General features: G+C 53.6%; 8 protein-coding genes across 8 annotated transcripts; 3 read left to right on the top strand and 5 right to left on the bottom strand.

Annotated features, from left to right (window-relative positions):
• Positions 1–1,247: 1,247 nt before the first annotated feature.
• On the bottom strand, positions 1,248–1,736 carry A1O3_08923 (uncharacterized protein; the record flags this gene model as incomplete). The annotated part of the gene is made up of 1 exon (XM_007739019.1): positions 1,248–1,736. One exon carries the CDS (start codon positions 1,734–1,736, stop codon positions 1,248–1,250), a length of 489 nt encoding a protein of 162 aa, XP_007737209.1.
• A 943-nt stretch (positions 1,737–2,679) lies between these two features.
• Positions 2,680–5,001, bottom strand: A1O3_08922 (uncharacterized protein; the record flags this gene model as incomplete). The annotated part of the gene is made up of 1 exon (XM_007739018.1): positions 2,680–5,001. The coding sequence occupies one exon, from the start codon at positions 4,999–5,001 to the stop codon at positions 2,680–2,682; it is 2,322 nt and encodes a 773-aa protein (XP_007737208.1).
• A 5,581-nt stretch (positions 5,002–10,582) lies between these two features.
• A1O3_08921 (ATP-binding cassette, subfamily F, member 3) lies at positions 10,583–13,002 on the top strand (the record flags this gene model as incomplete). The annotated part of the gene is made up of 2 exons (XM_007739017.1): positions 10,583–10,645; positions 10,804–13,002. 2 exons carry the CDS (start codon positions 10,583–10,585, stop codon positions 13,000–13,002), a joined length of 2,262 nt encoding a protein of 753 aa, XP_007737207.1.
• Positions 13,003–13,695: 693 nt separating this feature from the next.
• A1O3_08920 (uncharacterized protein) lies at positions 13,696–15,213 on the top strand (the record flags this gene model as incomplete). Its single annotated transcript, XM_007739016.1, has 2 exons — positions 13,696–13,995; positions 14,050–15,213. The coding sequence occupies 2 exons, from the start codon at positions 13,696–13,698 to the stop codon at positions 15,211–15,213; spliced, it is 1,464 nt and encodes a 487-aa protein (XP_007737206.1).
• A 372-nt stretch (positions 15,214–15,585) lies between these two features.
• On the top strand, positions 15,586–18,190 carry A1O3_08919 (uncharacterized protein; the record flags this gene model as incomplete). Its single annotated transcript, XM_007739015.1, has 2 exons — positions 15,586–16,222; positions 16,290–18,190. The coding sequence occupies 2 exons, from the start codon at positions 15,586–15,588 to the stop codon at positions 18,188–18,190; spliced, it is 2,538 nt and encodes an 845-aa protein (XP_007737205.1).
• A 967-nt stretch (positions 18,191–19,157) lies between these two features.
• A1O3_08918 (uncharacterized protein) lies at positions 19,158–20,835 on the bottom strand (the record flags this gene model as incomplete). The annotated part of the gene is made up of 2 exons (XM_007739014.1): positions 19,158–20,612; positions 20,719–20,835. The coding sequence occupies 2 exons, from the start codon at positions 20,833–20,835 to the stop codon at positions 19,158–19,160; spliced, it is 1,572 nt and encodes a 523-aa protein (XP_007737204.1).
• Positions 20,836–21,877: 1,042 nt separating this feature from the next.
• Positions 21,878–22,267, bottom strand: A1O3_08917 (uncharacterized protein; the record flags this gene model as incomplete). The annotated part of the gene is made up of 1 exon (XM_007739013.1): positions 21,878–22,267. One exon carries the CDS (start codon positions 22,265–22,267, stop codon positions 21,878–21,880), a length of 390 nt encoding a protein of 129 aa, XP_007737203.1.
• A 218-nt stretch (positions 22,268–22,485) lies between these two features.
• Positions 22,486–23,280, bottom strand: A1O3_08916 (uncharacterized protein; the record flags this gene model as incomplete). The annotated part of the gene is made up of 2 exons (XM_007739012.1): positions 22,486–23,067; positions 23,113–23,280. The coding sequence occupies 2 exons, from the start codon at positions 23,278–23,280 to the stop codon at positions 22,486–22,488; spliced, it is 750 nt and encodes a 249-aa protein (XP_007737202.1).
• Positions 23,281–24,730: the final 1,450 nt, after the last annotated feature.

Raw genomic sequence — 24,730 nt, 5'->3', positions numbered from 1 at the left:
CAGGGAACGAGGGGATCTGATCTGATTCGACCCTTCAACATGTCCAGGACATGAGATGAACTCGTCGGACTCAGCCTCATGGCCCAACCCCAAACCCGGCTACAGCACTGGACCTGGAGGCCGCGGGGGTGTCGTATCCAGATCCAGTCGAGAGTTTGGCCCAGCGTGATCTTCAGGGGTGGCACCGTGGCTTAGGAGGCTTTCTGAGGAGGAGTTCCATCCAGTTCCCAGGGCAGAGAGCAGAGGGCAGAGGACAGAGGGGCAAATCACATAGAATCAATCCATCAGCATCCAGATTGGTTGCGTCTCTTCTCCTCTCCAGTCTAGAGGAAGTATAGGAGCTGCCAGGCAGGCAGGCTACAGTACGGAGTACGGATACGGAGTCCAGGATGTGCAAAGTGGCCTAAGGCTTAGGCTTCTGGGTCACGTTGTAGTGACAAGGGCCTGTAGGCAGTAGTAGTCGCAATCCTGTACTCCGTACTTAGGGCAATCATGTTTTCAACGTGAAGCGTCGACAACGAACCCCCGCAAACAAAGTCGATGTCGATGTCGATGTCGATGTCAATGAATGTCCTATGATAGATACCTAGTCATTGTAGGACCTGAAGGAGCGGGAACCGTGGCCGGAACCGTGCTTCATAAGAAAGGCAAACAAAGGTAAGGCGCGGCATATGTATCCTTGATTGATTGACTGACTGGCCATTCTGCCACACCAAACAACAACGAGGGGGCCGGCCTTGATGTGGACAGTGTCTATGTATGTATATACTAGCATTGCGTCTAGCGAGAATCCAGTGAGTATCGACCGCACTCATAGTAAAGGTAAATACTCTCCATCATTTTTTGGACCTGCCACAGAGGCCGAGATTCTTCTATTGTGAGTGCGCTGAATGCTTTGTCACAACTCTGTGTCTTTCCGCCCAGTCCGCCAGCAGCAAGAGGGCCTTGCAGTCCCTTTCTAGATAATGCCCACCCACATCCAGGGCTCCATGATAAAAACGTTACAACAACGCACCAAACAAACCAATATGCAAGTAGCATTCATAGCTGAGCTCCCCGATAAAAGATCGTCCATCCATCTTGACGACAGGGGTTGGCCTTGACCCTTTGCCGGGACTTCGTGAGGAGCCATGCAGGACCAAGGAGACAGTTAAGTCTATTTCGATTCATCGTAGAAGCCTTCTTTCTCGAGTCGTCGTCTGGCTTCTTCTAGGGCCCATGTTTGTATCCTAAACGCCACCATCATGTCAGCGAAACGGCGACTCCAAGTCTCGTTTGAAGTGGGGATCTAGGCATATATGCTTCCTGTTTGTGCCAAAGTCCCACAACAGATATGCTTCCTCTTTGGGTCCAAAGCCCCATGACAGATATGAACAGCGACGAGGGAAAAGATCGAGATTGGGCAAAACATACGAAGTATCCTCCTTCATTGTATAAGCGGCCACTGCCACAACCCAGCTTGCGACAAAGAACCATGCAAATGGCTCCCAGCCCTCCTTCTCGTACTTGTCACCAGGTCTCTCGCCCCACAGCCAGCCACCAGGGGGATCGAAATGGTCATCGTGTCCGCCGTGGCCGTGGCCGTGATCATCGTGCTTCGCGGCATGAGCTGCCGAATGCGTGCTTGCGAGACGAAGAGGCGTGCGTGTTTGATTCGATAACGACACACGGGAGGACGACTGGACTAGAGGCCGCGAGAAGCGTTGTAGAGCTAGGCGAGGAAGCTGGTGAAACATGGTTGCCGTGCTGTGCTGTGCTCCGTTGCTCGACGACGGTGCCGGTGGGAGTGGGAGTGGGAGGGAGAAAGGGAGGGAGAGGTGTGCTTGCTACGGACGCAATGAGGTTGGCGAGCGTGGCTGATCTGCTATCCAGAAGCTTAACACGGTGATGCCTTGAGCCTTAGCAGCGTGAGAGGCAATTGATTGGGAGTGGCGGCGCAGATGGGTGCGAAATCGTGCTTCTCGTCAAGGCGCGGACAGCCGGTGAACTTGGGAAGTCGGAAGTCCAGGTTGAGTCGCCAAGACTTGGGGGAGCTTCCCTTCAATCATTATGTAATCTTGGAAAAGTTGCGCTGCAACGTCGTACAGTCCGACGTACTGCACTAACAGGGTCTCGAGGAGGACGCTGGTCGATATCACTGTTTCCTACTCTATATTAACGCGTCTCCCGAGGCTGCTAACTCTCCTTCCAGACCCAGGTCCTTCCTATCTACCTTGTCTACATTGCCTCATTCACCGATCCGAGGCTGAGAGACACCCAGGTGCTAGTGGTTGCATTTGGCTGCTTGATAACGAGAGTTGCCTCGTAGCTGTCTGCGTAGTTGGTTATGTCTTGGACGTGGTGTGTACCAAAGAGAAAGCGGGACAGAACCTCCCACGCCGAACTCGATGTAAAGCCCCGTTGCTTCCATCGGCCAAGTCCTCCAAGAGAATCGTGAAACATTCAACAAAAGCCGCCGTGTCATTTATTTCCAGTATTACAAGGCTTTTTGCTTGCTCTTTCCTTTTGATCTTTTCCAACATGCCCCGAGCCGCAATCCAGGAAATGCTGAAGCGGAAGACGCCGTCCCATGCAATGCCCCAAGAACCCGAGGCGTTGATTCATAACGCCGTTCCATCGTACTGTACATGCCGAATAGAAAGAGATAACCCTAGCATCCAATGTCGTTCATTCCCATCCTCAGTTTGCCTCCACGGCCATGGTCAATTTCAACGGTTGTGGAATATCGTGATCATTGCTTGTGCCTGCCCCATCAAGGTAGCTGTTGGCACTTTTGCTCTTCGGCAGACCAGGCTTTCTCAATCCTGGGCTCGGGGATGAACCCGGTGGATCAAATATTTGCCGGAAAACCGGCTCCTGGAATGTGTTTGGAGGCTTTTCTGGGCTTAGGGATACACCTTCTGCTTTCCGCACAACCTCTTTCAATGCCCGCGTGATGACGCCTGCTCGCACCACGAGATTTCGTAGATCTTGAGTGTCAAAGGGCACCTTCTCCCGGGCTGGTGTCACTCGCTCCACGGGTGAAGATTCTATTCCACTCCGGCTTTGCTGTATGGTCTGCAGGAATGTCTTCGTTTGCAGACTCTCGCCGCGTGGTCTCCCGCATGGAGGCGCGGCTGGACTGGAGATCGAACGTCGATTAACTGCTCGAGCTCCTTCACCCCCCTTAGTAGCATCTTCCTCACTCCCTCGTTTAGATGGCGGTGTTTCTTCGCCGAAAATGTCGGCCGAAACCGGCGAGGACGGCCGGAGTCCAGTATCATCATCTTCATTCAGCGTTGCCAGATCGATGATACTTGCCGCGTCTTCCCATAGCTGTCTGGAGTGGCTTTCAAGCAAACCAAGACTTAGACTTCTCGCCCGCAATCGTTTGAGCTCTTCGACCAAGAGCATAAACTCCCTGACTTGACTGAACTGTATATGAACACTTTGCTGCCGGTCCATGATAGACTGCGGCACCCTGACACTCTGGACCGACTCGTGCTTTCTGTCCGTGTCAATGCGGGCATTGTCAACCACACCTTGAACTTCGTCCGCATCGTCAAACTCGAAATCATCACTCCATTCCTCACTCACCGGCTTGCTACCAAGAGCCCAGGTACCAAATTTGGTTGCCGACGATGCTAACTCGCTTTCTGTCAAGCTATCTCGATTAACTGGTACGCTTTGACTGCGCAGATGCATCGCTGCGTTGCTTTTCCGTCCGGCAGGCCGACTCCGAGTGGCGTTTTTGTTTTGTTTGCCGTGAACCGTCTTCGGTCGAGGACTCATTCCATTCGATTGATCGCTCCCGAACGTGTGATGTTCCGACCAATCGAAGATTGATGATCTCTTGGCAGAAGGCTGTTCCTCGAGATCGTCCTCGCTGGCCTGGTTGGAGCAGATCGGAATGGTCGGGACAGCAGAAGCAAGCTCCGCGGAAACTGCATCATCGGTGTCAGGTTTTGGAGACCAGTCTATGTCTTCTTCGGTATCCAAATCCATCATTGGAGGCAGTTCTGGTTCTTCATGGTGGCTGTGTGGGTAGGGATGCAGGGAAGGAGGAGACGATGCTAGGATGGGGCCATTACGACGCTTTCCTCTCGGCACTGGTGTTGAAACAAAATCCTCCCCCTCGGACAAGGGTCTTTTGACCGGCGTCGACGCCAGATCCGGGCTAACGTCTCGTGTCCGTACATGGTCTTCAATACCGCTTATGCCCATACCGACATCTGTAGACGATTCCTGTGTTTCCCTGGGATTGATGCCAAAATCCTCCAACGTAGTCCGTTGCATCAAATCTTCTAAGACTGAAGCCTCGGCACGGTGCTGATCCAAAGACACTTCGTCAAAGATGGTCTCTATTTTGGGCGGACGGAAACCCGAATGGCTGCTTGCCGTGGCTCGAGTGGCCAATGAATCATATGCAGTGTCACTATGAAAATCCATAGATTCATCATCGGTGAACACCCGCGTGTCATTGTCTGAACTTGTGGTTGCCGGATCCGAAGGAGCAATAGATAATCGTTTGGGCACGGTGAAGCGATGCTGAGTTGCAGCGTAGACTGGAGGGCTGGAGGTGAAGGAAGGAGTACCAGCGGGTAGGTCAATTTCGAAGCCGGAAACATTGGATAGGGGCGACAGATTGGAGAATGCGGTTGAAGGGACGATTCTGCCGTAAGCTTCGTCTTTGTTCAACCGCACTATCGGATCAGTGAAGTGTCGCTGAGGAGCACCTCTCCGGACAGACCCTAATGTTCGACGCATCTTATGCCTGCGACTGGTCTGTCCCAGTGGAGGGTCAGAGGCCCGCAGCCGCTCTTCCTCATGATCTTGGAATCCTCGAGGCTCAACCAAAGACCCCTTCAAAAGTATTGGAGGACAGCCCGGGGGTGTCGAGACGGTTCGGACAAAGGATTCATTATACCCTCCCGATGAGTGCCTCTTCCTAGCATACCCAGACTCGAAAAAAGGTCTCCACGACGAAGTAAGAGAAATATAGCCCGGCGGCTCCATAGACATTGCAGATTCTGTTGTCAGTGGTCTTGTGTATGGCATCCCAGACAGCGTGGCCGACCTTTGATGGCTTGTGGCTGGACGTCGCAACAGCGCGGGACGATCACGGTCAGCGTGAAGAAGACGGTTGGAAGAGGAGCGTTTAACTAGCTTGTTTGGCTGGTCCAGATCGTTCAGCGAAGGCCGTGAGGCACCAGGAGAATCATCTAGCCGGGAAGTTGACGAGGCCGGGCTGCTGTGGTTCCCACGCGAGATGCTTGATATTCTTCTCAGCCATGATGAGGATGATCTTTGCTCCCTGAGATCGGATGACTCTTTGTCCGAGGTCCAAGGTCTTAACATGCCATGCCGGCTCATGGAACTCTCACGCGACTGTGTGCCAATACTTTCAGCGGTGGAAGGGGCACTTGCACGGACTGTTTTGCTCCGCAGAATGGACAAAGACAATCGGCGTTCAACCCTCTCGGTAGGTGCCGAAGTTGTACTGACAGAATGAGACGTTGGGGGGGTTGGAGGGGGCTGAGAGTTAGGCGTGATCGGAGAGCGTGCGGTGGCATTGGAGCCAGGAGCCTTCCGCTTGCCAGGCTTTATGAGGTATGAGTCTCCATCAGATGTGCCCAAAGCCAGGCCTGTGGCTGCGATTGCGACGGTGCCGACGGCACAGAGCTAGACAAGCAAGTCAGAAGCATGAACAAACAAACATATCGACTCAACAGGCAGTGGTACCGTGGCAATATGCTCTTGACTATGTTCCATTATGCTTGGTAGGCGAGGTGCCCTCGAGGCGCCGCAGCCCAGAGTCTCTGGTGGCCGTTAGGTGGATGGGACGTCCTCATGGCGGGTTCACCATCAGGTCCAGAGGCTGCTCAAACACAGGATATGGCTCGTTGTCGGCGTTCCAGAAGGCGTGCTCGAGTAAGGGATATGGTTGTTTTCTTCCGAGCAGACGCGGCAGCTAGATTGGAAGCCAAAAGGGCGAGACGCGACACAGCGAGGCGGAGGCGAGGCAGGTGGATGGGAGGGATTAAGGGAGGATTTTCCAATTAACGAGACACGACGAGATACAAGCCACAGAAGTCGAAAAAGAGACAATGACCAGGAGGGTGGAAGGCCTGCGGGAGGGGGAGAGTAAAAGGTGAAGCAATCTCAGCTCGAACGGAAGTGCAAGTGTTTAGTAGGAGTAATGGGCGCCGTGTTTAGTGAGAGCAGGTATTAGGTATTGGGTATTGGGTATTAGGTATTATGGGGTGCGCAGGTGGGTGGATGCTTGTAGGGCAGGGCAGCGGAGTTGCATAACATAACGGCCGGTTCCTGGCTTGCAGCTGGCACTGGCAGTGTTTGCCCCAGCACGCACTGCTGCCCTGCTGCCGCTGCCGCTGCCGCCGCTGCTGATTGCGGTATTGCATTTTAGTATTGTTGTTATGATGATTGACACAGGACAGGGCTTCCTAGGGCCTTGCTCTGCGCCGTAAAAGTCACTATTCCATGCTCAATCAAGCCCATCGTCCTGACATCCTCCACTTCCCGCCCTCCACTGTCCACACACGACAGCTGCTGTCCATCAATTACTGAGATCATGGGAGCAAGATGCTCGTAACGGTCTAGCAGGCTCCTCCTTCCAGCCATCAATGAGCACCTAATGGCAGCCACCGCGGCGGGCAAATGTTTGGTCGTCCTGTCAAACTCTTATGAGCCAGCACTGAGCAGGGATGCTGTCTGTTATTTCCATCCACCGTCCAGCACAGGGCAATGTCCGCAGAACAAGGCGGACGCACCCAGATTGACTGCGGCCGACCGCTTCACAAATCTTCCACGGCCAGGTACAGATATTGTGGCTACAATGTCACCATTATTTCAAGGCTGTGTGCCTCAACGTCCTCTCAACCAGATGTCGTGCTACATTTTGTAATTTTTCAGGCAGCCCCGGATGACTTGTGAAAAGCACCAGGAATCCAACCTTCCGGGGCATACCCTTTCCCTATATCGACCTTTCGAATACGCGAACAAGGGTATGATGCACATTGTAATGGCACGTCCTGGGTCAGTGACTGCAGCACCCGTTTTTAGGCCGCCAACCCTTCTCGTTACCGAAGTACCTAGTGATACCCGGGAATGCTCCCAGAAATGGGGTGTTGATGCTGATCATTGAGGCTAGGAAGACTGATGGGAAAAGGCTCCCTGGGGGCTGTGGAGCGGGTTCTGATATCGGCTCAGCGTGCTGCCACTCTGATACTAATAGCGTTGCAGGAATTTGCACAGCAGCAGAACAGGTTAGTCCTCGCGAGAGAAACGAGGAATTGAGTCATCCCAATGCGAAGCACCTCTGAAAGCTGAACCGACCATTTACAAGACGGTCAGCCACTGGTTGCAATGACTGGGATCATCCCGGTTCGTTGTCTCTGGTATGGCGTCTGGGGGCTTAGGGACCTCAAACGGGATCGCATCATCGCAGCTTCGAAAGCAAGACGGAGATGATCGACCCTTTGTAGTGCCACGGCCTGCATGTGCCCCGCCGCTTGGGTGCAGTACTAATGTATGTACAATGTATGTCAATATACGCAGCTGGCGACGATGAGGGCCCTCATAGGGGCCCAGAAGCAAAGCTCTTTCAGAGCTGAAAAAGGAGCCGGCGTGTACAGTAGCGAGGTTGCGTGAGCACTTGATGAAACGCGAGATAAACCCTGGAAGCCCCAGCCGGACTGTACGTAAAGGGCCCGGTCGGTCGGATAAGTAGGCTGGCGAGGGGGAAACTTCAAGGGCTTTCGGATGCGATAGCATTTGACTTTACTCCGTACAGTCTTTGCAGTGATTGCTTGCGGCTTTACTGCAGCTTCCGATAGCCAACTCCCCACTTCCAGCCGCCGCAGTGGCAACCGCATGATGAAAGAAAACAAGTTTTGGCAAGCTCGCCGACCTGGCGTGTTTTTGGGTTTTTTTGCTCGGTCGTGATGAACCGATGGAGGCAGGCGGGTAGGGAGAAAAACCTCGCTTGAGATATAACGCATTGCGGCCAGCCGACTGGGGCTTACATCCCTCCTACTCGTACTGACAGTGGGCGCGGGAACGAGGTGGATCGCCTTCGTGTATAATACATAATCCTGCGAGGTTCCTGGTGCGATGCAGCGGTCGTCACTGGCCAGATGGCCATCCGCGACGGATCACGGCGACGCCACGATACACGCCGAGGCCTGGGATGACGAGAGGTCGACGGCAGACAGATTGATTGATACGCCCAGAGTCAGATCCCGCGTCGCGTGTTTAGGCTCTGGGTCCGGCCTCAAACGCTGGTTCGGTAGATGCTGATGAGGCTAGTGGTCGTTTAATTGGAACTCGCAAGGCCGCCTAAGCCGCCCGCACCTCTCTGAGGTGTCTCTCTGCGTGCCTATTTGACACGTAAGATGCCCCCCCCAGCCAGCAGGAGCCCTAGTGTGTAAACAACAAGGCGGCGTCCATGTCACACACATCACACACATCAGCCTCGGGCGACGTGACACTTGTCAGACGGGGCCCGTTGGGTCTTCTGGAAAGTGGTGGCCGCTGATTGCCCGTTTTGTTGTGGCAGGTGGTGCAGGGGACCACCGCAAAGACGCGTCCACCACTCAAAGCTGCTGGTGGGATGCTGGATCTAACTCGCACCATGGCACGATGGTCAACCTGCCAGTTGAGATCCGATCAGTCTGCGTCAATCAGGTCCAGTGGCAGCCACACAGCGACAGAGTGTGTACTCTGTACACCGCTACACCACACCGCTGCACCAGTGCCCAGTCCTCGACCGACCCTCCGTCTCGACGAAGGTGCTCTCCAACACTCAGCAAGCAACTTGGACACGGGCGGAGCGGCAGCGGCAAGAATCTGCGGGGTATCAAAGCCCGTCATCCCTCGGGGCTGCAGAGACATGTACTAACCTAGTTATAGGCGAGAGGACCGGGGTCAAATGTTTACGAAACAAGCCATCGCCATGCCGCTGCAAACACCCTAGATTTCTGGCTGCAGACGCTGCAAGGGGTATGTAATATGTATGCAAGACTCCAGTTGGGGTTGTAAGCTCCCTCCCAGCGTCAGTCTTTATGCATATCATGTGTAAGCGAATGCAGACAAGAGTCAAGGATTCCGCGCGTTTTGCGAGCAGCGTGCATGAGACTCCTCCCTCCTCCATCGGAAGTCCAGGCTTCAATCCCGGAATAGCGACGCAGATGCAGCTGGGTACCCGCTCTTTTCCAAGTCTGGTCAGTGGTCACTACTGCCGATGGAGCTAGACAGGACACACCATCGATCGACTGTATGTGTAATCTGGATTCTTGTATAGCAAAGGGATTGGTGCCTGGCTGGCCAATGATGCCTCGTGTGTAGGTCTGGATCATTCTGATCCGACCGTATGGTAACGTTGTATGACTTCCATTTGCCTCCAGAGCTCAACAGAGCGAGAGGCTGTCATCTTCCATCCTCGCATGACTAACCAGAAACTGTCATTTCAAGTTGCTGCAGCCTCCGCATTGTTATTACTGTGACTGTGGTGCAGTGCAGTGCAGACTCTGGAGTCTGGGCAGGTGGCTGGTGGGTACGAGGGTTGTGCCTGTATCCTTAAGCCGCATGCATCGTCTCCTGTCTTTTTGCTTCTAGACCATCCGCCCGGAGGCGGCTCAAATCACCTTCATGTTGGTTAACGGTCTTGCGAGGAGTTGACATATGGTCCGTCTGCCGCCAGCATAGATGAGACCATTGTCAAGGCCCGGCGCGGTGTCGGACGGCCACAGCTGCCTGACAGCTCGGCGCCACTGCTACTGGGACTGGGTACTGGTACGTACTCCGTCCTACAGAGTAGTAGCAAGAAACCAGCCTGCCTACCAGGTACCTGTAGGTGCCTAGTATCCGCAGTGCGCACCCAGACACCAAGACGCAGGCGATGTCCATCGAAAAAGAGTACGGCGCTAGTCCTTAAACAGACCTAGCGCCGCCCTTCGCCAAGACTGTGAGACAGGCACCTAACAGGATCTTTCACCACTTTTGTACCTCACTCATGGGTCCTTCCTAGTCTACCGTTGAACAGTGTTTTATATCCGATTCTCCGTACGCCATACGCCATATCCATATCCGTACACCAGACGGTTCGGCCTGTGACAGCAGCGGATGGAAACCAAACTCCAGTTTGAACGACGGAAAAGCAAAAGCTAGATCCGGCCACTTACACCAGACCCAGACCTTTCCGCAGTACCCGTGACTTCTGAACTCGTCCAGGCCTCAGAGACGAAGGATCCTCCCGGCCCTCCTCGCGTCTTGCCTCTCCGACTTTCCGCCTTCTTGTTATCCTCCTGCGCCATCGGGACTAGCACGCTGAATTGGGAGTTGGACGGGCTTCAGCTCAAACTCAGACGGTGACCCCAGCAATCACCGAGAAAAGACTGCTTCGTCCCGCCATCTTCCCGATTCCAGCCACAACTCCACTCACCATTGAGAGCTGCAAACCAAATTCCATCCATCCTCGCAAGGGAGACCTGGAAGCTCGGCAGTAGCCAGTCTCTCACACTGGCCACCACTACCAGTGTTTCTACCTTGATTACCTGAAAGCTCAGTTTAAAAATATCCTCAAATGGAGGCCGAAATCCAGGCCCAGATCCCTCATATTGACCCAATTCTTTCGGAATACTCTGTAGTACGTGGAAAATTCCTGCTTCCATAGCTATCACTATCATTGTCCCCGCCGTTCTAACGGGCACTCTCTCGCATATTAACCCTATCTCATTACATCGAGGGCGTTCCCTTCCTACAAGAAAGTGCTGACGCTGACGCTAACGCTGTCAAACCTCCCAGGGATATCTCAACCATGCTTCGAAGCTCTATTTCTCCGAAGACGAGCCCTCGGGCCTGTCTCCACAGGCGGAAGCTCTCGAAGCCATAACTTCTCTACTCGTGTCCGCCTCGGGGGACTTTTCTGAGCAGAACGAAGCCGCAATCCGCAACCTGGTGGAAAAGTTCATTTCCAGGTTGAGTGAGGCGAATGGCATCGACCCTGAGAGGCAGCAGATGCCTTTCACTGCCCGAAAGCTTGACCAGACGATCCAAGTGAGCTCGCAGCGGAACATCTCGTCTACTCTGGGCCTGACCAGCGGTGGTGTTGACCTTGAAGCTGCCAATGCTCGAAAGGTGGAATCTAAAGTGGACAGGAAAAAGCTCGAAAAGGCCGAGCGGAAGATTCGAGCAAAGCAAGATAAGAAAATCATGAAAAATGTCGAGTACGAGGCCTCACGACTACTGGATCAACTAGACAGCAGTCAATCGTATGAGGAGTTTTACATGGCCGTCAACCCCCTTCAGCTTGGGTCCGACGCTCAGTCAAAGAGCAAAGACATTAAGGTTGATGGAATTGACATAGCCATTGGCGGTAAACGCATTCTAACTGACGCGTCACTGACACTTGCCTATGGCCGAAGGTATGGTCTTGTCGGCCGGAACGGTATCGGTAAATCCACACTGCTACGTGCTTTGAGTCGGCGTGAAGTGGCGATTCCAACCCACATCTCTATTCTTCATGTTGAACAGGAGATCACGGGCGACGACACGCCAGCTCTGCAAGCAGTCCTTGATGCCGATGTCTGGCGAAAACATCTGCTCGCTGAACAAGACAAGATAAGCAAGCAGCTTACCGCGCTTGAGGCGGAGAGGTCGACATTGGCAGACACCTCAAAAGACGCTGCTCGGCTCGACCTCGAAAAAGACGGGCTCGATACAACGCTGGGAGACATTCAGGCCAAACTCAGCGAGATGGAGTCAGACAAGGCGGAATCTCGGGCCGCCAGCATTCTGGCTGGGCTGGGATTCTCGACCGAACGTCAACAGTTTGCCACCAAGACGTTCTCCGGCGGTTGGAGAATGAGATTGGCTCTGGCCAGGGCTTTGTTTTGTGAACCGGACTTGTTGTTGCTCGACGAACCTTCCAACATGTTGGATGTGCCATCGATCACCTTCTTGGCCAACTACCTGCAAACCTATCCCAGCACCGTCTTGGTCGTCTCGCACGATCGTGCCTTTCTCAATGAAGTTGCCACGGACATCATGCACCAGCATTCTGAAAGGGTCGACTATTACAAGGGAGCCAACTTTGATTCGTTCTACGCCACCAAAGAAGAGCGGAAGAAGACTGCCAAACGCGAATACGAGAATCAAATGGCCCAGCGTGCTCATCTCCAGGCTTTCATCGATAAATTTCGGTACAATGCCGCCAAGTCATCCGAGGCGCAGTCTCGGATCAAGAAGCTCGAGAAAATGCCTGTTCTGGAGCCTCCCGAGGCCGAGTATACGGTCGTATTCAAGTTCCCGGACGTGGAAAAGCTGTCACCGCCCATTATCCAGATGTCCCACGTAGCATTTGGCTACAGTCCTGACAAACCTCTCCTCCGCAACGTCGACCTGGATGTCCAACTGGACTCGCGAATTGGGATCGTGGGCCCCAACGGGGCTGGTAAGACTACGGTGCTAAAACTGCTGATCGGACAGCTCCAGCCTACATCGGGATTGATCACACAACATGCACGACTCCGGATTGGCTTCTTTGCTCAGCACCATGTGGACGCACTAGACATGAACACCTCTGCAGTTGGTTTCATGCAGAAGAACTATCCTGGCAAGACGGACGAGGAATATCGCCGCCATCTCGGTGCTTTTGGCATTACAGGGATGACAGGTCTTCAAAAGCTTGAGCTACTGTCTGGTGGTCAAAAATCCCGAGTAGCGTTTGCCTGTCTATCATTGACCAATCCGCACATTCTGGTGCTCGACGAACCGTCCAATCACTTGGATATTGAGGCGATGGACGCCCTTTCAACAGCGTTGCGCCAATTCCAGGGAGGGGTCTTGATGGTCAGTCACGACGTGACCATGCTGCAAAATGTGTGCAACAGTCTGTGGGTGTGTGACAATGGCACTGTCGAGAAGTTCCCGGGTGATGTCAATGCATACAAGAAGAGGATCACCGCGCAAGCCAACGAGGCGGGAGTTGTCCAAGCCCATTAGTAGTCATTTCGTGACACCTCGGTGCTGCGGGGCGGCAAGATAGACATGATATATGCGTGGGCCTGGTGCATCAACAACAACCACCCAAAGTGTCCCAGGAGTCTTGTTCATCCTCTAACCGATGACACGTCTTTGCAATTGCGGAGATCACCGGGGCAATGGTTACTGTGCACTATCCAGGGGGGTACAGTACACACCTATATTGTAAATGGGCACCTACCGGCCTTTGGGTGTAAGTGACAAAGAGACGCGGTACGGTGCGGTGGGTGGCAGGGACGGATTTACGGATATCTCGGCGAGGTGAGGGCTCAGTAGCATGTATGGCTTGTGGCTGCTTGTGGCTGCACTGGCCCTTCTGCGGTCCCAAAGGAGAGACTACGTACTCCGTAGTTGCTACCCTGGCAGGAAACGGCGTCCCTCTCCACAACGTGCACAAGGCTATGAGATCATTGTGTCTCTAGCTACGGGTGCAACCTACCACACTGCCCCCCGTCGTCCCAGCTTGGTCATGCTCCATGGAAATCATCATCACTACTCTCTTGGTATAAAGCAAAGCTAGCAGCCTGCCTCAGATCATGCCTTCTTCCTTGGTCTTCCGCCGCAGGAAGAACTGCAGACTTCGCTCTGCACGTCCGGCTTGAAGGTCCAAGATCGCTCCCTGCAGCTTCAGACCTCAGCCCACCACGAACCGTCATGGTCCGCTTTCCCTTTGTCGCGGCTTTGATCGCGATCCTAGCCTGGTTGTCTCCTGTTCAGTCAGCAACGAGCTGCGGGCCCTCCCCGTCCGGTGCCATTCGACCCTCTCTGGCGTCTGGCTTCAGCATGCAGGTGGTCGCTACAGGCTTGTCGAAACCGCGCGGTATCCTCCTTGATCGAGCAGGGAATCTGTTGGTGGTGGAACAGGGAAGAGGCGTCATTTCAGCCCATACACTTGATGAGACCAATGGCTGTGTCTCGGTGGGCACATCGTCCGACGTTACTTCTGGGTTAAATGTACGTTCTGTTCTGGTATTTGTCGTGGTTCGTATCGCCATTAACGCCATCCAGCTTAACCACGGAATAGAGTTGTCGAGTGACGGCAAGACCCTCTACGCCTCTTCTTCCCAAGATGTCTATTCCTGGGCTTATGATAGTTCGTCAAAGACTGTCTCGAACCGTGCCGATATCGTGACGAACATGGCCGGCAGTGATCACACCACACGAACTCTGTTGCTCTCTGAGAAAGCCCCAGGGATGCTCGTGGTCACAAGAGGAAGCACGTCCAACATCGACATTGCTGCCGCCAATCTGGCTTCGGGCCACTCTCAAATTAAGGCCTTCAACCTGACCAATCGTACAGACACGGCCTACGACTTTTCCTCTGAAGGGCTTCGACTCGGCTGGGGGTTGAGAAACGATGTCGGCATCGCCGAACACCCATCCTCTGGCGGGATTTGGTCGGTCGAGAACTCTGGGGACCAGTTGACCCGCATGGGTGTTGACATTCATGAAGACAATCCGGCGGAAGAATTGAATTTCCTGGGCTATTTGAATGGGAAAAAGTATGCCCCTCAAGGTGGCAATTTTGGCTATCCCTGGTGCTTCTCTGCCTGGAGTGTCGATGACCTGCCGGACAACGGCAATTTGTCGGTGGGGAGTCAGTACGCTGTAGACGCCGACTCGGACTCAAACAACCAGAACAAGACAGACGCGTATTGCGCTGATCAACTGCCTGCACGTCTTGTTTTCCAAGCACACATGGCCCCTCTGGACATCAAGTTCAACAATAGTGCACAAGAAGCATGGGTCACATTCCACGGCAGTTGGGACCGGACAAACCCTGTGGGATACAAACTATCTGTCGTGGAGTTCGGCAAGGATGGTGAGCCCGTGGATGATCTTCAGAGCACCACTGCAGCTCGAGACGTCTTTGCCAATGAGGACAACTCGAAATGTCCGGATGATTGCTTCCGCCCGGTCGCCATGGCCTTCGATTCTCAGGGTCGAATATACTTGTCTTCAGATGCGTCCGGCGAGATTTATCTGATTTCGAAAGCCTCGGGCGCGAGTATCCCTGGTTCATCACCTACGTCGACGCCCACATCTTCAACATCATCTTCAGCGTCATCTTCAGCCACTGCTACCAATATTGCCAGCAATATCCAGCCCTCACTCTTCAGTGGAGGCTGTATTTTGTCATCTGTTGTTACTCTGTTTGGATTGCTGTTATAAATGTCACGATTACGACGCGATGGCCGATGGAAATGAAGGAAGATTTATGTCGAGCGACTGTCGAGCATTTCTGCGGGAAGAGGGGGTTTTTTTTGGTTTAGCCAACATGTCCGCGAACCAGGATCGAGCCTTGCGATTGAGGAAGCTACAAATGAACCAGTCAAACGTGACTTGACTTCACTGTCCACACCCTTCACGGGGAACCGATCTTCCATCCTATGTTGTTGTCCTTCCTCATTTTCTTTTCCTGAGACTTTGTTCGCAGGCCTCTGAGGCAAGCTTTGACGTAGTCCTGAAACCTGTGTGCTGATTTCTCAATAGACTTTCACATGCCCTTCTATTGACAGACTTCGTGGTTTTCCCCCGGTTGCGATGACGCCTTCGCTACAGAGCTTCCTCGACTCTCCTTCCGACCTTGACTCTGACTTATCTGAGCCGCCAGAGGATTTCAATAATATGCAGTCGTCCCTTGAGGCAGAACTCAAGCAGATATCCCTTGAGAGTCCTTGCTTCATGCACAGCTCAAAGTCAGGCCTCAAGAGGAAATCAGCCACCTCGTCACAGCTCGAGGGGGATTGGGCCAATGATGCTGGCGATGCTGACAACTACCGTTTGTCTCGGTTCAAGAAACAAAGGCTACACAATTTCCGCAGCCAGTTCGAAGATATTCCTATCGAGGTGGGTCACGTTGCCTACAATGACTTTGATGCTGTTCCTGACGGTGGACAGATCCTAAACCTGGTCGTCTCCTACCTCGTCGACGATCGTGACCTTGTCAACTTGATTGAGACCTGCACCAGGTTTGCCCGTGCCCTTGCACCTGCATCATCCGCCATCTGGAAAGAGAGATTCCTCTCTCGATATGATTACGCCTATGTACGCAGACCAACTGAATATGCCATTGCCTATCAATTGAGACGCCTGGTCCTCGCACACTTCGTTCCGTTCACAACACCCAATGACAGACGACTGGCGATTCAGCTGGAAGTCCTGAAGGATATGATCCTCGGTAAGTGGTTGCCCTCGCTGTTGCTGATGATACATATCTTGGCTGCTGATGTTTGCCTCACTTCTAGAGACATATCTCCAGCCTCGACCTCATCTTGATCCGCCATTGACCTCGCGGAATCTTGCCGTGTTTGCCTCTCCCGGCAACTCGCCGTGGATGCGGATCTTCCTATCCTGTTTCTTCTTTCCCAAACCTGGCCGCCGATATGGCCAACCTCACGCTATGTTCGATGCCGTCCAACTCGTCTTTTCACACCTCCTGTTGTCTCCCGAGTCGAAGATGGCACACGTCATTGACTCGTCGAGAGAAAATTACAATCTGGCCGTGGTGTACAACTGGGACAAGCCATTCAGCACTCTGTTTCGTCGTCTTCCTGAAGAGAACGAGGGCCGTGACTCGGTGCATGGCAGACGGCAGAGAGAACTTTCCAATCTCAGACCCCGAAAATCGACTTGGCCGTTTCAAGTTGAAGCCCCCAAGGCCAAGTACGAGCTGGACACGCACGCCCTTCTGCATATCCGAAACTTTTGGCATCGACATCTGATCGATGACAGCGACAGCGACAGCGCCAGACTCATCGGTTCCAGACAGATGGGCGTGATGGGAGAAAACACGTACGCGAAAATGGCGAGACACCTGAGAAGTGCGGGAATTGCGGCCAAAATGTGGGAGAGGCCGCTGAAGGATGACATGAAACAAATGGCGACCGAATGGTACGGCCATTGGAGTTGTGTTCATCCATGGCCCAGGAAACGACAAGAACTGGAGGAAATGCAGAGCTGTGCCGAAGACTGGGAGAGCATCGACCCGATGAAGCTCGACTTCTCCACCACCACCAATAATCAAGTGGACGGATTCTGGTCCCCGATCTTCAGCGCCATCCCGGCATTCGCAAAGACCATTCCCGAATCTGGGCCCTGCGTCTTCATTCGAGGTCTTGCTCCATTTGTTGAGCTTCCTTCATGGCGCGATGGGAAAAGTTTGGCATCGACCTCAACCACCTCCCAGTCCCGGTCCTACTCCCACTCCCAGGCGACTCTGACCACACCCAGACTGCCCAAGTACCATCCATACCTTTCCCTCCGTCTTCGGGGCGTCATCCACTCGATACCAAGCCAACCAACACCTGAGACGGTCGGACTTGGCTCTGACGCGGACGGCATCCCAGGCTGGAGTAGAATCGTCATGGTTCTGTACAAGCCGTCGAAGCGATATCTGATCCAGGTTCTAGAGCACGCCGAGGAAGAATATGGCGGACAATTCGGACCTGTGGTGACCAGCCAGCTACTTCAAACAGCACAAGCGCAAGCTCAGGCCGGCCAACAGGCAGCAAATCCTGGTGCCGGCCAAGCCGCGGACGTCGATGCCTCGGAACTGGAGGCCCAGCTCGAGTCGTACTTGCGGCAGAAACTGGTTTCCAAGCCGGAATGGCGCGACCCGGCACGAATGGACCGAGAGGTGATTGAAGACATTGAAGAGAAATTCCGCCTCAGCGAATTCCTCGACTGGAACGACATGGACTACGCGTATGCGTACGAAGGCGTCATCTTACCTGGCGGCAAGATCATGATGGGCCGCTGGTGGAGATGCGGCATGTTCGGACAAGGGGACGGCTTGGAGTTGGGTGCTGATGGCCAGCCGGTCGATCTGGGGTTGGGTCTGGATTCGACTCTCCTGGCTAGCGACGGCGACAACGACGGCGACGTCGATGGTGGGCAGACCCCCGACACTGGAATTGGAATGTCGGTTGACAGAGATGGAGATGGAGATGGAGATGGCGTTGGTGTCACCATCACTACTGGTCTAGGCCATGAAGACGGAGATTCCGCGGATCCCACCAACAATACAGATGACAATGAGTCGGAAACGGAATCCCCGGTCAACGTCGCCAATGCCAATGCCAATGCGGCCGGAAGTGCAGCCCGTGACAAGAAGCTGGAAAGAGGGCCGTTTGTGTTTTGGTGCTGAAGAGTGTGTGTGGATGGGAAGGTCGTCTTGTACCTGCCATCTCATCTAAGTTGGGTGGTTAGATGGGTGGGTGGGTGGTTGGTTGGTTAAGATTCTCATCATAGCTTAGGTAGGATGAGTGAAATGATTGCATACGATTCTCACATATCTTAGGATGAATGAAATGATTCCTTACGATTCGTAACATATCTTAGGATGGGTAGGTGATTGGTTGGTTACTAATGATTCTCATATCTCAAGATGAATGAAATGAAATGGTATGGTATGGGGTCTGATTGAAGCCATCCGAACCCCGACTTCTACACAGCCTGGACTTCTACAGCGCAAAGCCAACGTCAATGTCAATGAAATCTCCTTGGAATCATGCTCGCTCCGCTACATACCTACATAGCCCACGCTATTCACATTAATTCACCCCCATTCGACCCCGACCTAGACCCGTCGTGACCAAGACCAATATTGACATTGACATGGACATTGGCATGTGCTGCGTCGTCAATTCGATTCCATCTCACGTGCAGAACTAGAACTAGAACTCCCGGGACTCCTGGGGTATGCTGTAGACTGAGTGTAGTGTACTGTAGTGTATTGTAAGCTCCATCCGTCTCTGTCTGTTGTGTTGGACCTGACTCAGGTCAAGATCAACGAAAGAGAAAAAAAGAAAAGCAAAAGGGCTTAGAGCGCCTGGCTTCTGGCTTTCGACTTCTGGCTTCGGTGCAAGTACAAGCACAGGTACAAGTACAAGTATACGCCAAAGCCAATTCCGTCGCCAATTCACTTTCCCATATCGCCCCCTGGGTGCTCTCCTATTTCATTGACCCTTGCACTTCCATCTCAAGTTCGAGTTCGAGTTCGAGTTCAAGTTCGATTTGGCTTTGGCTTCAGCTTTAGCTTGGGCTTCGCTTCGGCTTCAACTTGGGCTTCAGCTTCGCTTCGCTTCAGCTCGATCAAGTTCAACACATGTCGCTCATCGGACAAAACGCCTTGCCAAGCCGGCACTTTCATCAACGTACTCAAAGTCGCTGGCCGAGATCATCTTCTCGAGTCTGACGCCGTCGTCACCATCTGCAACGTCGGGTCGCCCACCAGGGATGGCGCCGGACATTTCAGGATCCATCGTCGCCTGACCCAGTCGCGGGCTTTGGTCTGGGTACCACCTGCCGCCGGGGTGCAAGGCATCCATCTGGCTCTGGGGTTGCATGGCCGGGTACTGGTCGTCATCGAAGCCGTATGTGGTGTATGGCGAGCGGAATTTGATGGCGGGATTGGACTCCGACGGCCCGCCGTCTGTCATGGCTGCGTCGGGCGCGTAGACGGCGTCCATGTCTGGGAACTGGAACTGCGTTGTCTGTTGCTGTTCCTGTTGCTGTGCCTGTTCCCGTGCCTTGGTTCGTTGTTGGTTTTGCCACTCCAAGTCGTCCATTTCACGTTGTAGCTCCGCCTGTCGCGCCGAGCCATCCGCCGTTATTTTTATAGTCCGATATCCGTCAGGGCCGCCTCGATCGAACAGCATCTCCTCCTCTACAGTCTGCAGATCGTTGTTCTGCACCTCGACTTCCCGATCGCGGATGCGCCGCATCATATTTAAAAACTGTGAGTTCTGGAACTTGCTGCTCGTATCGTGCTTGACGCTGGTCAACAGCAGTCCTGCCGTGCGGGCCAGTTCGTCGGCGTCTTTTTTGTCTTGTTCCGCTGTCCGTTCGCTCTGTTCACGGTAGTGGATGGCGTCCGAGCCGATCTTGATGCTTTCTAGCCGTTCTGCTGTCGTTGCCGGCTCGACAGACTGCGACTGCGACGTCTCTTGCTGCTGTCGCTGCTGCTGATCCATCTCCTGCGCCTGAGCCATCGCTTCGGCAAATGCGGCTTCGTAGTCCACGTCGGACATCTGAGCGTGTTGTTGTTCCATTGTCATCATCGACGTCTGGGGGTATTGTTGCTGTTCTAGTCCACCATATGTTGCCGCCTGATCATACATGGGTTGCGAATAGTTGGTCATCATCATCGACGATTGACCCATAGCCCGTCCGGCGAACATGCTTGTGTTTGTGTTTGTATTCATCAACTGCTGCGGTTCTCGTACGGCTTGCTTTCCCTGGGCTATCGTGGTGGCACTGCCTGTGCCCGACCTCTGCCGCAGGAAATCATTCTGCCATCCACCAGGTGTCGACCTGACGAGCGGAGCCTCTGTATGGAATTGTCCTGCCGGCACAGGTGGGCTGTTGAGGCTGAGTCTCTTGAAGTCCGCAGCCCACCCGACCGGCGCTGCCGCTCCTGCTTGAGGAGGATAGAGGGGACGATACTGCTCGTGTGATGGGAACTGCGCTTTCTGGAATTGGAGAAAGCCAGGTGCGGCATTCTCAAAGGCATGGAATTCGGCATCGAGCGACGCTGCCCGTGGGTCGGCCGTGGCGGTTCGAAATCCCTGCAAGTGGGATATATGTCAGCGCCGGCGCCATGAATGAATTGCGCGACCACAGAGAAATGGAAGAGAACTAGAGTAGAGTGATTCTCAATGTCGCAATACATACCTCTCCAGGAGTTTGTCTGGGTCCGACCAGACGGTCCTGCTGCAGCGTTCGATCGGCCTGGCTGTGCTTCTGGAGGCTTTGGAGCGGGTTGGACGGCCCACAGAGGGCGTCCGCCATTGTATGGGAATTGCTGTCTCTGGCCCGTCTCTGGCCCAGTCTCTATCTATGCTTCTGTCTGGGCGCGCTGCGTTGCGCTACAAGTCAAGGGATCGATCGATCTGGGTGGAAGGAAAGGCTGAGGTCAAGGTCAACATCAAGGTCAAGGTTAGGTTGATGACGACTAGTCAGAGGATGAACGCCCGATGTATATAGGAATAGTCCAGTCTTAGTCTTGCCTGCGCGGCTGTGACCAGGCACAGGAATTCCGAGACCAGGGCTTTGGGATGGGCAGCAATTCCGCAGGTTCGATGTGAACTTGTCCAGCATGAGTTGAAAGTGCCGAGGCAGCAAGGGCGGGCTCAGGCGCCGAGTTGTGCCCACTATGGAGATCTGATGAGGCGAAGGGAAGGAGAAACTTCTGGCCGTGTGTGATAAGATGGGATAAGATAAGATACGATAATCGGCATCTAGCCTCGACACCGCGTCATATAAGTCCACCGACAGTTCCAACCAGTTATTCACACCAACTCTCATCGAGTTCATGTCCTTGTGTAAGGTATGGAGCAAGATCATTGGTGCCTGACATGCAAACCCTACCTGCAGCTACCAAAAATACAACATGTCGCGTTCTTGCAGCCTATCTTAAATGTTCCTCCACTTGCCAGTGCCCCCTTGCAGAAGTGGAAATGGAAATGCCCGGCCTGCCCACGACATTCAACATCGTGTAGAACCTACTCAACACGCTGCAGTACTGTCTGTGCCTTGCAGGAAACAGTGTCTTGGCTAGGGTGTATTCTGTTGAGGAATCAAGACAGTAACCCTAACCCTAAGGTCCTTCTGGTCTCTTTCTCGGCTCGACCCTTCCTAAGGATCGAGGACTGATCGGAGACAGTGGCTGTTGAGGCTAAGATACTCAATGAATGAGCCCAGTTGCAAGGCGAGTCATGAAAGAAGCCCGGAAGCCAATCCTGCGTGATGATCCAGAGCTGGTTGATCGATTCCGCATCTGTATTGAATATGGTCGATTCTCATTCCCAACCACCATCATCACTCTGCCACCTCATTTTTGTCTGGTAGCGGTGACCTTGACAGCAGCAGCTCGGGCGCGAAAGGCGGCCAAGTTGCGGACAAGGTTCTCGTGTTCGGAGGCCTTTTTGACGATTAGGTCAAAGGTGACGGGGGCTGAGCCTCCTTCGCCCACGATCGAGTGACTCAGGCAAAAACTGGTAATGAAACTCTCGAATTCTTCATCGAGTCCTCGAATGAACATCTGGACCATCCAGGTCTCCGGGAGCTTACAGTGGGCTCCCACTCGTTCTGCCTCGTTGTTGAGCCGGCGGAGTTTGTTGGCGAAGTCCGTTACGCTCTCAGAGGTGGCCAAAGTGGTGTCCCTGATGTCTTGGACGATCTGGGCGAACACCAGAGATCCTGGTTCTTGGTATGTTTTCATGGCGTCCCAGATTGCCTTGGCCGTGGTGAGAGATAGATGAAAGGAAAAAGGATGAGGTTGGCCTTTGAAGCCATTGTTTAGGCTTAGTCGTTGCTAAGGCAACGCTAGGTCCGACTACCCAATATCTTTTCCTGAAGAGATCGGCGACTGATATGGCGCTCTCTTCAGTCTCCGTACATCATACGGAGTAGTATCTTTGACAAGGGTTTAGGGTGAGGTCAAGTTACGCTGCCGCCAGATTGAGAGTCGGGCCCAATTCGCCGCGGCGAGGACTCGGTGACACGAGACCAGTCGATGTCGCCAAGTCGGCCTAGAGTGCGACAGCCGTCACAATCGACATAGTCACTCAAAGTGCAGGAGACGTGGCAGGCAGGACAGATGTCGTGGACCTGCTTGTGCCAGCTGGCGTCGTGGAAGGTCCAACCCGTCTTCTGAATCCAGAAATTGCTGATTTCGCACCCGACGATGGTGTTCCAGTAGTCTTCACGCAAGGGTCGATTGGTCAAGCAGTGGTTGCAGAGCCGTAGAGTGGCCGGCATCCACGGGTTGAGCTGGGCCATGAGGTCTGGCACGTCAAAGACGCGTTTCGGTAGAAAGCCAGCATATCTGGCAGAGGTGGCTGACAGAGATAGATGGACATCTCGGGCGACCATGGCCATGCGCTTACAGGTCAGCGCCAGGGCGATCTGAGACGGTGCGTGGCCGAGACTGTCGTAGATGGTCAGGAGGATCTCGTACGGCATGTCGAGCAGAACGGATGCGCCATCGGATTCGGCCTTGTCGGAGACAGTATCAAGAATCTGCGATCGTCAGAGTGCGACGGCGGTGTCAGTGACAAGCCATACCTTGTCAGAGACGATGAACTGAGGCGACAATTTCCTTTCATAATCCTTGCTCGTTGCCTGGCACTTCAGAGCGTGCCGCGGAGGTGTCCATAGTTGAGGCTGTGGGTTCAATCGCACTCCAGTGGGAACGGGAAACCCAGCCCACAGGGGCACAACTGCTGCTGTCATGGTGATGGTGGTGGTCGTGGTGGTGGTTTAGAACACAAGGTGCTGCGAAGAGGTTGCTTGTCTCCAGCGATCCGAGACCTAAAAGGGCAACCAGTATTTATATCTATTCGACACGCACAGTCCCAAAGCCACCAAAGTCGAGACCCGTCAATCGTCGATCGTCAACCGTCAATCGTGCGTCAATCGGAGTCAAATGCTTCGGGTAGACCTGGAGATGGAGATCCACTTCAGGAAAGCGGAACGAGGGATCAGGCAAATCAATCGAGGAGACGGAGTGACATGTTACAGACCACTGTTGAAATCTGTACGTACAGAGTGACCACTGTTGCATATCTGTACGTACAGAGTACGTACAGATAGCAGTCGGCCCGGTCAGGAGAGATAAGGGTCAGTCGGCTTCAATATTGGTATTGGCTCATGATGGCGAGCACTGACTGGCCGTCTCTCTGCCCCGACACGATTGGGGTCTAGACTCGTGACGAGTGACGAGTGACTGAGCTTTAGTAGCAACCTAGATCAAAAGGCGACTAGTCCTATCCACTAGCACGGGAGTGTCCGTGGCTGCCGATTCTTCTCCGACCACTACATCAAGCCACGGGCACTAAGTGGCGCTAGGAAGCACTAGACACTACGTACTCCGTACTTCTGGCTCTCGCCGCCCTAGCTTCAGCATCAGCTGATTGTTGAGTGAGGCATTATCCGTCCGTACTCCGTGCAGAGTCAGTGTCTCAGTTGTCCTTGTCCGCACAGAAGCCCGGTGGGATCGGATTTATACTCCCTACTCTAGAAATGGAAATCTGAATGGGAACGGAAATGAAAATGGCTCATCCACCAACACGTGTGTTCGCCATGGTGGTTTACCTCTGAGAGTAGAGTACGAGGACTATCCACTATCCACCATCCACCATCCACCATCCAACAACCACAGATATGTCGTAACAAGACCTACTCCCTTTGAAAATATCGTCGAATCTCTCGTCTCTCGTTTTGTGGCTGGGGTTGCGAGAGGTTCAGGTTCAGACCTTCGTTCTCCGCCGAGACGTGTTTGGACTCGTCATCAGTGAGAGGTCGCGTCGAGAATTGGAATTGACAGTGCTTGTTGGGAAACAGAAAACAGAAAACAGAAAACAGACTCTCCATTTACCGTGGTGCAAGGTTGGAAAAGTCCTTGCTGTTATGATGAATCAATCGCCATGATTACATGGTACTGTACGGAGTATACATAGCCCCTTAGCCCCTTGACCCCGGCTGCTCCAGGAACTATTGTATGTAGGGGTATGTAGCGAGTTCACAAGGCTGAAGCCCTAGCCCAAGGCCTAAAGGAAAGCCTTCTAAGCCTAAGCCCCTGAGCCCCGTCAGCCGGGGGTAAGGGGCTCCTTAAGCCTCCATGGGCTAAGGCCAACGGGAACCTCTCCCCCGTAGGTGGCGGCGCTTTTAAATCAGCATAGGA

The sequence above is a fragment of the Capronia epimyces genome (assembly GCF_000585565.1).
Source record: "Capronia epimyces CBS 606.96 chromosome Unknown aczIQ-supercont1.8, whole genome shotgun sequence".
Taxonomy (NCBI): domain Eukaryota; kingdom Fungi; phylum Ascomycota; class Eurotiomycetes; order Chaetothyriales; family Herpotrichiellaceae; genus Capronia; species Capronia epimyces.
The sequence above is the reverse complement of the archived record's forward strand: the minus strand, read 5'-3'. Positions and strand labels throughout refer to the sequence as shown.